The following is a 15,159-nucleotide window of genomic DNA, read 5'->3' as shown; positions in this document are numbered from 1 at the left end:
GGCTATTGAAAGTCAATTAGAGATTTTATATGTAAAGAATTTGATCTCAAGTGTTTTAATCTGCAAATTAATTATATAATGTAAATAAAACCTATTACAACTGCTTAAAGTTTCTTTGAAGTAACTGTGAGGTGTGGCATTATCTGGAAGTTCATTTTCTTCACAGTTAGTAACAGTTGTTTTGAGATAAGAAAGTTTCCTTATTGTATTTGAATATTTCTGTCACATCACAAACTACCAAGTTGTGAAGTAGAATAGATTGGAGTGATGAATATTATTTTAAAATAAATTACACAGACTCCTATATTGACAATTTTACCATGCCGTACAACATAACTCTTAGACTGTTTGTGGGCAAGTGGTGTCATATTGTTAGAACTTTGACAGCTGTTTACAGTTTACTAATATGCATTTGGTGAAAATCCATCAGCACATACTAATGAGAAGAAAGCTTGGCATGATGTGCCTGCACAACAACACATCAACCATATAACGGTGCTATGTGTTACTACAATTAACAGGACAGTTCGTCTAGAAGGACCAGAGTTTTGTATTCTGGATAAATGTTTCCAAAACATCCATTTTATTATAATCCTGAAAGCATTGCTCCTGATCTTGAGAATTAAAACGCAATCTGAATTAAAATAAAACAAAGCACTTCAAGGCTATTTTTCTTTATATTATTCTAATCCACACATTAAAGCTTCATGGTGTACAAATCAAAATCTATTTAGAAACTGTACAAATTTTAAATCAGATGTGTCTTCTCCAAATATTTTCCAAAGTACATTTTACATCAGTTCCTTAGAAGTATAGAGGTTGATGTTTATGTCCAGCCAAATACAGTTTACTTTGTGCATATGAATCTAAGGTCCATTCATAAAATGAAAAATGAATGAACAGCATACTTAAAAATCACAAAACCTACTATTCAAGTGTCAGTATTTACTTGGCACTTTGCCAAATCAGCAAAGAAACCACATGTCTATCCCTTCAACTAATTTCAATAGGTCCAGTTTTGACTGGCTGAACTTACCATTTCTACATCTCCATCAGCTACAGCACGCAATAATTTTTCCACCTGCAATAAAATTGCAACAAGCTAAGCTCCTTCTCAATAATAAGTGAAGAGGAAGGATTATCTGCTTTAGTACAATGCTTTGCAGCAGTTTTATAATCTGATCAGCAGGGATTACAAAGATGTTAAAATTACAGAGTCAAGATTTTTAAAAATCCACTTCTTAACTGTGTGCAGGCTCAACATGAAAGTCTTGCTTTCAGATACCTTATTAGCAAAGGTTTTGTGTGACAACATAAATGAAACAAAAGATTAACCCTCGAAACATTATTTATGCTTTGTATGGTCAGCCAAAAGCTTTCAATTCCAGCCAAAATCTGAAAATAAAAACTTTTCAGTAATTTTCTTGGATGCTAAATTATTTTACATTAATTATCAGTCTCATCATTAAAACATTCACTTATTCTTATAAATGCCATTACTAGACATTGTTGATTGATTAACAGCTCACTACAGACTTATTCAGGGCTATTAGGGATGGGCAGTAGATGTTTAAGACAGTGACATCCATATCCTATGTATGAATTTTTTTAAAAAAATTCTAAACTGTAAAATTATTTTGAGTCTGCACCTGCCCCACCATAATGTGACAATTGGGAGTAAATAGCTTTGTGACTTGAAATAACGAGGTAACAAAGCACTTTGGTGGCACAGTGGTTAGCACAGCTGCCTCACAGCACCAGGGTTCAATTCCAGCCTCGGATGATTGTCTATACAGAGTTGCAAGTTCTTGCCCGGTCTGAGTGGGTTTCTGTCAGGTGCTCCAGTTTCCTTCCACAATCCAAAGATGTGCAGGTTAAGTGGATTGGCCATGCTAAATTGCCAATAGTGTCCAGGGATGGAAAAGCCAGGTGGATTAGCCATGGGAAATGCAGGGTTGCAGGAATAGGGTGGGATACTCTTCAGAGGGGCAGTGTAGACTCGATGGGCCGAAAGGCTTGAATCCACACTGTAGGGATTCTATGATTTAAGTAAAAACATGCACCACTAATCCACCTCCTTGATCAAAAAAATGAAATTTATAGGTAAAATTAATTTCAAAATTTGGAATGACTTAGAACTTTGATACTCACTCATTACCTACACTGCATTGGGTAGAATAATGTACTATATGTTTATGACTTTAAAATTACATTTTTAAATTTTGTATAAGTTATACAGAAGTAGGATATAATGAAGACAGAAATGACAAAGTATTTAACTAATTTTAGCTGTAAAACAAACTTAAGACAAATTTTAAAATATGGGGCAATACCATTGGCTGAAAAATATTTTTCAGATGAGATATAAAGTTGGTAGATCACTGATGATACTTGTATTAATTTAAATTTTATTCTGCAGTATACAAACTGGTTACATGTTCGAGAAGTGAAATAATTAGTTTATCTAGCAGTGTGGAACATTCCTAAATCAAATTGGTATTCCGGTTTGATTTCTTTGCAAATGTGTAGAAAAAGAGAGGGTTCACTTTGACGCTCTATTCACTGCTAAAACAAAGCAGAGCAATTTGTTTCGTAGATCTCTAGATTTAGAGGTTGAAGAGACATAAGAACGTGTGGAGAAATTGTCCACAGTAAGATAAAATAAAACTGCTTTCACCTCTTTATATTTGCCTTTCTCTTCTTCAGCCTTTGTTTCAACTGATATGGAGGAGACCGTTGAAAGAAATGATTTCTGACTACCAGCATCAGTGGAAGGCTGAGTTGATCTATCAACCGACTACAGAAAGCAATGGTTAAGTTAGTACAAGGTAAATCAATGCAAATAATAGTTACTAAAAATATAATTCAAAAAACTGAAGGCTTTGAAGAAAAGAGGAACACAACATGATAATGAAAGACAGCAAAAAAAGTGTGCAAAATAAATAAGTGCATTTTCACATTCTAACAAAACAACGAAATATACTTAACTGCTTTTACATTTAAAGAAAAAGGGCAAGTTTAGACAGACAACTTGGCATTGGTAGTTACCTCTGGCATGCTCTGTCGCCGGTCATTGTCAAAGTAGGTAATTTCCAGCAAATCTAAAATCTAAGAGCAGAGACCAACACATTTCTTTAACAAAAAGTTTAATTACCTGCTAACAATATTCTTTTCATTCAGTCTGCAGATACAAATGCTCAGGTTCAAAATGAAAATTTCTTACAGTTAAAAGAAATTTTGCTGCACAAAATCAAAAGGTTAACATGAATCAGCTACACAACATATCTTGATGTTCCTCCCAAACATTCATCTTATCTTTCCTCTTCTTAATTTTGACCATTTTCATCCTTGAATTTCTGGAATTTTTCCATTCATTTCTTGTCTTGTGTTTGCAAACTCTCCAACACTGCAACATCCTATGGTCAAGTGAGTTTTCTTGCCAGACTGCCACCATAAATTTTACTTTTAGCAAAGAGCAATAAGGCATTTGATAAAATTACTCCTGATTGTGCTAAAAGAAAGCCAATCCCATGGATCATGAACTGCAAAGAGCACAAAGTTTAGATTCTTTTCTCTCCATAACATACCACTATGTCCTGGGGAACTCTCTCATTTTAAAGGTTCAACTTTTAAGATTTGACAAACAATGACCATCATATTATCTTGCTTTATAAAGTTACTCATTGAGTAAAGTCTCTTTTTAAGGATAAAATTAAAATTCATGTGTTGATTTGTAAAGAGAACTCAATCCAAGGGAGAAAGATCTCACACACAACTTTGTATATAGATTTTTTTTTGTTAAATTGACACACTTGGCCAAGTTATTTTTGTAAGTAGCCCCAAACTAATAAACTGACGTGAGATAATCTGGTACCTAATGAAAAGTTGGATTTATTGCCTAGTTAAAATCTGCTGAAGCATTTATGTTACTTTTAAAAATTTGATTCTCAAATGCTTAAATGGGCAAAACATATAAATTGTCCCATCCCTTCCTTCATTTTTGTGAAGACAAATTAAATTAACAGCAAAAGATAAATGCCAATCTTGGCGTTTGAAATACAATTTGATTACAGAATTATTTCTTTTCTAGTAGCAAAGCTTTGTGATTATGAAACTTCAGAAGTGCTGACTGCATACTTGTGCTACCAAATTCAATTTTACCACAATTCTCACAGTAATCCTAGTAGTCATGTGTGGATAGTTAGATACAGCAACCTAATTTTCAAGATTGAATCCTATATAAAATTCAGCTTCTCTCTATTCATCATCCATAGCAATATCTGTTTCTCCTTCTAAATAGTTAATATGGATAAACTGCATGATCTTGCAATATGAACCTATGCAATGTTTAACATCATCAACACATAGGTCAATATAAAGTTTAGCTTGTATTACCTTAGAATTAAGTGCACATTGTAAAGGTGTTTCTTTCATTTTGTTCTGAATTTCATTACTAGCACCATTCTCCAGCAACACCTGAATGATGCCATCATAACCCCATCGCGCAGCAATGTGGAGAGGTGTATCACCTTTGTCATTTGTCATGTTTAATTTGCAGGTATTTAAATGGTAATACACTAGAGCTTTGACACACTACAAAAGAACAAAAATAAAACTATTAGTTTCGCTAAAAGAACAAATATTGTATAGTTACATCTTTCTTTTTAGTTCTATTCTATCTATCAGAATACTTTTGGAAGGCCACCTCAGAAGGAAATTTTAAAAAGATGACCAAACAAATTGGTTAGTGTACTCAATGCAGACAGTTTGTTTCTAATAATTACAGTAAACTGTCCAGACTTTCAATTACATTCCCTCAACATTAAATAGCTATATTGGTAAATTCATCATTACATTACAGGTTACTGAACTTGTTATCGACTAGCACATCCTGAAAAACAGCTGTGAGGAGTAGGTTTTTTCCAAAACTTAGTTAACAAGAGATGCCAATACAATGAAGAAACTAAATATTTTCGAATTTCAGGTGATAGCTCTTTAAAAAGTGAAGCAAGGGAAACCCTCTGGTAACTTCTTCACTTCACCATGAAAATGATGATTTGGCCATATATTCCATTGCTAATTGTGGGAGCTTGCTGTGTACAATCAAACTGGTATATTTCCTATATTATAACAGGGGCTAGACTTCACATATATTTAATTGGTTGCCAAATGGCTTAGAACATCCTCCCATATAAATGCAAGTCATTTGCCTTCTTTATGTGTGAGGAAACCTTTTGACTCTTGACAAAAGATATGTTGTTCAAATAGTATTTCAAATCACTTTCAAAGTCTATGTCCTGTCCAATCAATTTTATTGTCAAGTACAAAACTACAAGCTAAAATAGATTTCAGGAAAAGATCTAATGCAAATTGACTTACTCAACTTTTAACAAAAAACCCAAAAGAACTGCAGTTGCTGGAAATCAGAAAAACAAACAGAAATTGCTGGAAAAACTCAGCAGGTCTTGCAGCATCTCTGGAGAGAAATCAGAGTTAATGTTTCAAGTCCAGAGACCCTTCAGAACCGATTGTAGCTAGGTAAAGGTTGTTGTATACGTTGAAGATAGGGGTGGGTGGGGGAAGCATTAAATCGATAGATGGAGATGGAGATGGAGATGGAACCCAGAGAGAGAAAAAATAGCTGGGCAAATCAAAAGAATAGGTAAAGATCAGCTTCGGAGAATGAATGGCTGCAAGTAGGGACTACTGATAGCTGATAATGGATTGGTTGTGGTGGCAGCCCATGTGATGACAACTTCTGGGGTGTGGAGGTTGGGGTAAGGACATGGGAGACAGTACTCAGGTCCTAAAATTGCTGAACGCGATAAGGAGTCCCGAAGGCTGCAGGGTCCCCAAACAGAAAATGAGGCACTGTTCTTCCAGATTATACATGTATACCAACCTTTTACTAGCTACAATCTGTTCTGAAGAAGGGTCACTGGACCCGATACATTAACTCTGCTTTCCCTGGACAGATGCTGTCAGACCTGCTGCGTTTTTCCACTAATTTCTGTTTTTATTATTCAACTATTAGACTTGATAGTCATTAGAAGCTTTGTATCCCTGTGCTGTTACATCTATATCAGAAGACCAAATAGAAATGCAGCATCATGACTCAGGAAACCGGCAAGGGGGCACAGGTTTCGTTTACTGAATTTGACTTTTGTTACTGTGCCTTTCTCCATTGGGCGAGCACTTTGGCCATCCTAGGTCTGCATAAGAAAATGCTATGCACAAGCACAAGCTAGTAAATTTCTATATTCCTAGTTTGCATTGGATTCTCTGATCTCTGCCAACAGAATAGAAAGGAGATGCCAATGGAGAGCTCAATGCTATCAGCTATAATTCCTACTTTTGATCACTAGCTAAGCTGAGACCTAGAATTATTCAAACAGATCTCAGCAAGCAGCACCAGTTGCTGGACAAAAAAAAAAGGTAAGAAGAGAAAATGGGAGAAACAGGGGCTAACATGATGCTCATATGAAGCCAGTTGAGGTTCATCAGTGCTACATGACACTTTTTAAAACATACCATGATCAACAATGTAGTAGAAATACAATACACTCAGAAGGTCAAAATAGCAACCTTGGCCAATGCCATTTCTATAAAGCCCTCCAAGCCTATTATTACCTGCCCTACAACATTCCTATTTTTGACTTTGGCTTCTTACATGCCCTTTCCTGCTTTCCTTTGGTCGTCTATTGGTAGTTGTGCCTTTAGAGTATGGATCCAACATCTCTGAATTTCCTCTTTAAATCCCACCTCGGACTGGCTGATCCTTCTCCTCCAAGATCTTCCTTAAAATCTACTACTTTGACAATGCATTTAGCCAGCCAGCTTCTGGCTCAGTTGCCATTACCTCTATGAAATGCATTGAGACTAAAAAAGAAAAAAGGCTTACTTTTATGTATTATCTTTCAGAGTCTCAAGATGTCTACAAATACTTTAGAAGTGATGTCACTGGCGCAATCTAGGATATTTTACTATATTAAAAGCATTAGATAAATGCAAGCTTGCTGTTGTTGATATTGTTAACCATTAGGCTACTGAGAGCTCATTGCAAGGTCAAAAACTGGATAGGGAGTTACAGAAGCAAACAGGAGACATTTTGGAGACAGAGAGTGTGATAAAGGAAAGAGATCAGTGGGAACAGAATGTGGACAAAGGAAGAGATGAGGCTAAGTTAGGGAATACTATAGGTGTGGGATTATAATGGAAGCAAATGGTCAAGTTATATTCCTGGAAGATTTACAACCACATTTATACTTAAGACTTCATGTAAGTTGAATTCTGTTCAATATGCAAACTTACATCTTCATGACCATGCATGCAAGCCAAATGAAGTGGAGTATTGCCATTATTATCTTGTGCTTCAGTGCTAGCCTTGTAGTCCAGAAGAAGCAACTAAACATTTAAAAGAAAGGTGTCAAAATCTGTCTGCAACCTAAAAGCGATTCAGTAAAACTAGCAAACAAGACATCAATAATACATTTTTTGAAGTTACATGTAAAATCAGAGTTTTTTTGGGCAGAAAGAATCTGCAGTTAATTTCTTAACCTGTCTGCAGTTTATGGACACTGATTCAAACACTACAGCACTGTTTTTATGACCAGAATATCCTGAACACACTAGTGGAAATGTGGTATTTTGTCTCATGTCCACTATATTATATAAAATTACTAAAATAATTCCTTCATAGACAATTAGTTTATCTGTCAAAACTTAAAATGCTCCAGTAACTGGCAAGCGCTCTCTTTTGTTTGTAATCTTCTATTCCAAATAATCAATCAGCTTTCAGGAATGTCTTGAAACTCAAATTTACTTACAGTCACATTTTGATACCCTTTCTGACAGCACAGGTGAAGTGGGGTGGACCCATGATAATCTGTAGCATTAACTGCGCTTCCCTTTTCAACTAATAGGTCAATCAATGATGCTTGGCCTGGAGGATAAAATACTTGCGTTAACAATTAACTTAGAAAAACATTTTATGAGAACTATTCTAAAAGTGCCAAATTAACAAGCTGCCCTTTGCATAGTTCTCGACAAATATTTTAATTTAAACATTAAATTGAGAGATAAATTTTAAATCTGAGGATTTAAACAGACACAAGTTACCCAGCTGTAGAAATCTGATCACTGCACAAATGCAATGCTTACCACAGAAAGCAGCTACATGCAATGGTGTATAACCCCGGTCATCTCTAGAACATGGTGTGACAATAGATGGGTCATTCAACCGTCTACAAAATAGAAAAGTCATCAGATACTTGATTCAATTATACAAACACAGATATGTTAAATAACCAAAAGTCAGCTAATTGGCTAAAAAACAAATTTGCTCGTGCAATAACAAAGTTTCCCCCGGAAGTTGTATGTACATAATCTTAACTGCAGGTTGGACATACTCCATAGACTTTAAATGCCCCCTTGGCATTATCCAGCACATAGTCACCTTGGAAAAGGTACAGACTGGATAATATACCAGTTTCAGCTCTGTTGAAACAGCTAGTCCCCTGCACCTCTCAAATTTTGGCTGGCGCATACTGATAGATAAATTTTTCAGTGCTTTGCAGGAGAATTAAATATTACTGCTAAAGTAATAATAAATTCCTTTTTGCAGCATTCCCATCAAGCATGTGTTAAGAACACTACAGATTTACCATTTTAACTAATAATAATCCTGTTCTCAGATTTTTGTTGCCTGTCCAGTCTCAATCCCCAACTGTCCATTTCACCATTCTTTCTTAATTTTCTTTTAGTCCATTTAGACACGTCCCCTTCCCCTTGCTTAACCCAAGTATGCCAGCTTTCCTTTCCTCCCCATCTCTAATCCAATTTGTCACTGTTCCTCTGCCTTCCTACCAGGTTCAAGCCTCCCTTGGATAAGTCCACAGCAACACACTGTACTGTTCTCTGCATTATCTGGAGAACATATGATCATCCATGTTGCTGCCTCCTTAACAGCAGAACAGACTTTAGCCCACCCCAAGTGCTTTCAGGAGGATACAATGACAAGTTCAAGTCAGTATAAATTCAAGCTGGGAACAATACAATATGGTGGCAAGCTTCAGGTTCAGCTCAAAACAGTGAGAATTCAAAAGGTCCCAATTGGTTCAGTCAGTTATTTTTCATGCTTTTACAGCCCAATAAAACAGAAATGAGCAACTGTTAACTTACAGTCACATGCATATTATGGGGCCCAAAAATTGTGGTTCTATACCAGATCCTATTGAACATGTTGTTATGATGACAGAGGAACCCCAAAATATTCACAGACATGTTAAACTTTCTATTACAATAATTTAAAACAAGGGGCTATAGCCAAAACAGTGCTGCTGATGAAAATTAAGTGGCTGCCTGCAGAACTAGACCTTGGAATGTCGCACATGACAATACATCCAGAAAGCTTTAAGGGATAGAGTTACAAAGGTGGAATGCACTACCAACTGAACCATAATCTCAGACTGTGAATATGATGGTAGAAAAGACTGCAGTCTTGGAGAGAGAGATTTTTGGGATCTTCCTGTTTCAAAGGATTCAAGGGTTAAAAGCTAGTTGAATCACGCCGCAGTGTGCTACTGGAAGGTGGTGTGACAGGAGAAGCAATGGTGTTGTGACAATGTCAGTGGGCTAGTAATGCAAAACCCCAGATTAATGTTCTGGAGACAGGGGTTCAAGTCTCACCATGGCAGATGGCGAAATCTGATTCAATAAAGGAAAAAAAAGAAAAGAATCCGGAACTAAAAAGATAATGGAATAAAATTTTAGAAAAATGGCTGAGGTATTAATAGTCTGGGTTTAAATGCTAGTGTGCTGTGAAGGTCACAGTGGAAGAACTTATCACACATAATGCCTATAAAGGATTTTCTTGCTATGAATGCCAGAAGCCAGCTGCCAATTAGCCACTGTCAAAGGAAAACACAAAAGAATTTCAACTAACCTGCAAAGCAAAGAACCTGAAATTTTCTTCTCTTCTCAAATAACCAGAGACTGAACTTTAATTTTTTTGTTTTGAGTACACTTCCCATTTCCAATTTGTTTGCATTACTATTTCCTCTCACATTTAACAACTAATAAACTCTCCCATTAGCTCAAGGAAACCTGGTTATATTGGGTCTTTTAAAAACAAATTAATTTGGCTCAAGAGGAAGGTATCCAGAAGGAAGAGGATGCTTTGTTGATTAACCTTGTCATGAACATCCAAGGGTCACATGAATAAAGAAGGGGAATGACTTTATTATTCTTCACCTGGGAGCTTGACAATTTGGGGTATCTTGTCTACTTTTAGTTCATTGCAGAGAAATGGACTGCACTGGCTTGGCCAGCATTTACCGACCATTCTAGTTACCCTTGAGAAGCTGGTGTTGCACTACCTCTTGAATCACTACAGTTCATTTGGTAGAAGTACATCCAGTACGGTTATGGAGGGAGTTACAGAATTTGACGTTGTGACACTGAAGCAATGGGGATATACTACCTGCAGTGCATCTTGGAGATGGTACACACTGATACCACTGTGCCTTGGCGGCGGAGAGAGAAATATTTGAGGGATGTGTTGCCAATCAAATGGGTTGCTTTGTCCTGGATGGTGTCAAGCTTCCAAACATTAATGAAACTACAATCATCAAGGCAAGTGGAAAGTATGAAAACATACGAATCAAGAGCAGGAGTAGACCATTCAGTCCCTCCAGTCTTCTCTGCCATTCAATCAGATCTTGGCTGATCCAACTGTAACCTTAAATCCACATCCTACCTAGCCCATAACCCTTCTACCCATGCCTTAACAAGAATTTACCTACATCTGCCTCAAAAAAATTCAAGGACTCTACCTTTACCACCTTTCCATGAAGACAGTTCCAAAGGCTCAGAACTTTGAGTAAAGAATCGTACTTATTCTGTGCTGTAAAATGGCAACTTCGGATTTTTAAAACAGCTCTAGATTCTAGATGTTCTATATTCTCCTGTAAGTGGAAACATTCCCTCCATACACGTTCTGTCAAGACCCTTCAGGATTTTATATGTTTCATTCATAACACCGCTTATTTGTCTAATCCAAACTATTGCCATGTAGATGATAGACAGACTTTGAGGAGTCATGACTCAAGTTACTCACTGCAGGATTCCTAGCCTCTGACTTTGGCATGGGCCACAGTATTTAAATGGCCAGTCCAGTTCATTTTCTGGTCAATAGTAAATCCTCAGGGTGTCAATAGTGGGGTATTTAGTGATGGTAATGCCACCGAATGTCAAAGGAAGATGGTTGGAATCAGTCTGTTGGAGATGGTCTGGCATTTGTGTGGCATAAATGTTACTTGCCACATGTCAGCCCAAGCCCAGATATTGTCCAGATCTTGTTGCATTTGAACATCGACTGCCTCAGTATCTGAACACTGTGAATGGAACTGAACATTGCGCAAATCATTGGCGAACATCCCCACTTCTAACCTTATGATGGAGAGAAGGTCATTGATGAAGTAGCTGAAAAAGGTTTGTTCAAGGACACTACCCTGAGGCATTCTTGCAGAGACAGCCTGAAGCTGAATGACAGACTGCAGTCAATGTTCAGGATTCCAAGGACAACTCCTTCCCTGACTCCATACCACTTTGTAGCCATCTCTGCCAGCTCTGTCATGCTAATGGAACAAGATGGTAATGGCGTTTCTGGGACACTCAGTAAGATATGATTCCGTGACCATGGCTACGTTAGGTTGTTGCTGGATTAATCGGTGACATAGCTCTCCCAAATTTGGCACTAGCCCCCATACATCACTAAGGAGGAACTGGCTGTTGCCAGGTGGCCCATCTGGTTTATTTTCTTTCTTGGACTGTAAAGATTGGGGAATCTTGCCGACGGTCTGGTTTTAACAATATCCATTGGTAAACAACTCCTGGCTAACTTATGTTTAATAGTATAGTCATGGCTAGCTGCAAAGTGGTGCATTTTCCTTTTGTGCATGAACTAAAATCCTTACCACAACAAACGTATCCGTGAAGAAGTTTGTTGAGACATACCAGCCTCGTCAGTGCTCTGACAAAGGCCATCACACTAGAACATCAATTTGGTTTCTCTATCTGTTGATGCTACGTGACCTGCTGAGCATTTCAACATTGGCTGTTTTTGATTTCCTCTAGAGTCCTTTCCAGGCAAATGACTCCAACTAAATATCACCACCCAGAGAGCCTCACTAGAAGGTAATGATGGATCAACTTGGAATGAGCTCTTAAGCAACCAAGCTTCATATAAAAAGGGTAACTTATATATCCACATATTAATACTTTCAACTTGTAAAGACATTATACATGTTGATCAAATATCAGTCAGCTTCTCCAATTATTTAATCACCACCTTACCCTGACACAAGTTTCTCACACCTATCACAAAAACAGAGAGGATGGCACATCTTTTGAACACTGTCCTCGTCAGCTTCACCTTGACTTAACAATGCTTCCACTTCTGCCTGATTACCAGCTGCAATATGCTGCAAACACAAAAATAAAAACTTTGTTAAGAGTATGGAAAGAGGCAGGAAATCTTCCTTTTATTCTCATTGTTTGGAGACGGGAAAAGCAATGTAATGCAGAGACCTCTGGTGAAAGAAAAAAGCCAGCCATCCTGTTTCCAGACCTCCATTCGTTTGTGATCAAACCCTTCCTTCTCTGGCTTGGCGACTATTGTTTTAGATGAATTTTTGAAGTGCCTTCAGGCATTTTACTAAATTAAAAAAGTGTGTCTTAAAAGTTGCATGCTTGCTACTGCAGTCAGCAAAAGGGTTTAAACTTGTCTTATTCCCTTCAAGGAAATAACTTACCTCAGTTAAAACACTGGAACAGAATGGCAGATTGAAAATAAACATTCATTGCGTGAAAAACAACATCTACCATGAAGTAGTAATACCACAGGAGGAGTCCTTGTTGGCAGCTACAAATGAAAAAACTTACAACCAAAGACTGGCTGGTGAAAGAAAAATGAAGTTCCTTTAAAGAAGGGTGATCATGTGAAGGCAAGGTAAAATCCTGAGATGGAAAAGTAGGGCAAACAAAGCCAGAGCTCCACGGATAGAGAAAATGGCGTAGAACACAAAGCGAAGAAAGGATACATATTGAAATTGTCAGATTGATAATACATGTGAGAACCATACAGAAAAAGATAAAATACAGCAAGTGGAAGAATAAATAAAAATCGATGACTTTGATGTTCAGAGAAAGTTCTGATTTAATTAATTTGAGTTTTTTGATGAGGTAGCAGAGAAGGTTGATAAGAGTGATGTAGTTGATGTGTGAATGTCTTTCTAAATAAATATTTCTTAATGAAGTGTCACTTAAAAGACTTATTAGCAAACCCCATGCAACAAAAGGGACAGCTGACTGCATGGATACATAGTCGAGTGACAGGAAAGCAGTGCTCCAGAGATTGGTATCAACACTATTGCAGTACTTCGGTGTGCAGGCCACCATTTCAAGTATTTTGAAGCTAGGGGAGTATAGTGATAAAAATCATGAGGACAGAGGTAGGCTGGTGGGATGGAGAGACACATGGCAAGTGAAATTTAATCCAAAGATGAACAAGGCACATGGAGACAATTTCAAAGGGGTGCATGAACAAAAGGATACATGTGAAAAAAAAAACAAAAAAAAAAATGCAGGACAGATTGCAAAAAGCAGTTAATTAGGTATATGGAATCCTAAACTTTACAAACAAAAGTATTAGAGAGTGTGCAGAAAAAAAAATTACAATTAACAGTGCAAATAGTTGTACATGGGTGTATATTAGGATTATGCTAGGTCAGCAGGTTGACCAGGCTGGGAACTGAACATTTGGGAAGCACAAGGAAACAGGAAGAGGGCTGGGGAGGTAGCATTGTTAGTAAAGGATGATATCAGTACAATAGCGAGAAAGGATACTGGCTTGGAAAACCTATATGTGGAATCAGTCCGGGTGGAACTAAGAAGCAACAAAGAGCAGAAAACATTAACAGGTACTGTCTTTCAGTCTCCAAACAGCGTGGGACAGTATAAACAGGAAATTAGAGATGCATGTAACAAGAGTGCCAGGGCGATCATGGGTGATTTCAACCTACATATAGACTGGGCAAAAACACGTGCAGTAATGCAATACTAAATGAATTCCTACAGTATGAATAAGTTGGTTTTTAGGCCAGAACATTGGAAGAAACAACTAGGGAACAGACTATCCTAGATTTAGCTTTGTGCACTGAGAAGGGGTTAATTAATAATCTTGTTGAGAGAGATTCTCCAGGAAAAAAAAAGTGACTGCAATGTGACATTTTTCATTTGGATAGAAAGCAAACTGGTCTAATCTGAAGTTAGGTCTAAAATCTAAACAAAGGTATGAGCAGCAAGTTGGCTACGATAGATTGGATGACTTCGTTACAAAGCATGACAGTGATAAGCGATAACTAACATTTAATATTAAAAAGGAGAAAATGCATGCATTACAACAATTATACACTTCTTACTGGTGCAGAAATACGGAAGGAAGATTGGAAGTAATTTATAATCAGCAAATGAGGAAGTGATTGATTAAGAGGGGAGAAAAAGAGAGTAGGAGAGTAAACTTGCGAAGGACAATAAAAGTAGACTGTAAGAGCTTCTATTAAGTCAGTAAAAATGAAATGATTAGTGAATGTCAGTCCTTTACAGTATGAAATGGGATAGTCGATAATGGAGAACAAGGAAATGTCAGAACAATTGAACGATTATATTAATTCTGTCTTCACAGAAGAAATAATTTCCCAGAAATCCTACGGAAGCAAGCATCTATTGTGAAGGAGGAAAAGAAAGAAATTAGTTTCAGTTTAAAAAAAAAATGCTGGAGAAATTAATTGACCTAAAAGCTGATAGATCATATCCCAGGACACTAAAAAGGAGGCAGTTATGGAGTTTATGGATATATTTGGCTGCCATCTTCCAAATTCTGTAGATTCTGGAACAGTCACGATAGATTACAAGTTGGAAATGTGACTCCAAAAATAAGAGAAAGAAAATAGAGAATTACAGACTGGTTAGCCTAACATCAGTCATTGGTAAAATGCTACAGTCTATGCTAAGAGATACAATAACAGTACACTTAGAAAATAACAGCAAGATCAGATCAAGTTAACATGGCTTTCACAAAGGATAAATAGTTTGACAAAC

The 15,159-nt window shown here is 37.0% G+C and overlaps 1 protein-coding gene across 4 annotated transcripts in view; it reads right to left on the bottom strand.

Annotated features, from left to right (window-relative positions):
• The window catches only part of ankrd27 (ankyrin repeat domain 27 (VPS9 domain)), a 94,527-nt gene that overhangs the window by 17,894 nt on the left and 61,474 nt on the right, over positions 1 to 15,159 (bottom strand). For 3 of the 4 annotated variants that reach the window (XM_048605537.1, XM_020530034.2, XM_020530033.2), the window contains 8 exons: positions 12,355 to 12,482; positions 8,161 to 8,243; positions 7,827 to 7,942; positions 7,312 to 7,404; positions 4,396 to 4,593; positions 3,049 to 3,108; positions 2,678 to 2,797; positions 1,037 to 1,081 (listed from right to left, as the gene is read on the bottom strand). In XM_048605537.1, the coding sequence (XP_048461494.1) occupies positions 1,037 to 1,081; positions 2,678 to 2,797; positions 3,049 to 3,108; positions 4,396 to 4,593; positions 7,312 to 7,404; positions 7,827 to 7,942; positions 8,161 to 8,243; positions 12,355 to 12,482 (843 nt within the window). The remainder of the gene's footprint in view (positions 1 to 1,036; positions 1,082 to 2,677; positions 2,798 to 3,048; positions 3,109 to 4,395; positions 4,594 to 7,311; positions 7,405 to 7,826; positions 7,943 to 8,160; positions 8,244 to 12,354; positions 12,483 to 15,159) is intronic. The other variant, XM_048605538.1, reaches the window with a different exon arrangement.

Source organism: Rhincodon typus, chromosome 15 (assembly GCF_021869965.1).
Source record: "Rhincodon typus isolate 14 chromosome 15, sRhiTyp1.1, whole genome shotgun sequence".
NCBI classification, from domain to species: Eukaryota; Metazoa; Chordata; class Chondrichthyes; order Orectolobiformes; family Rhincodontidae; genus Rhincodon; species Rhincodon typus.
This window is presented reverse-complemented; position numbering and strand designations above follow the sequence as displayed.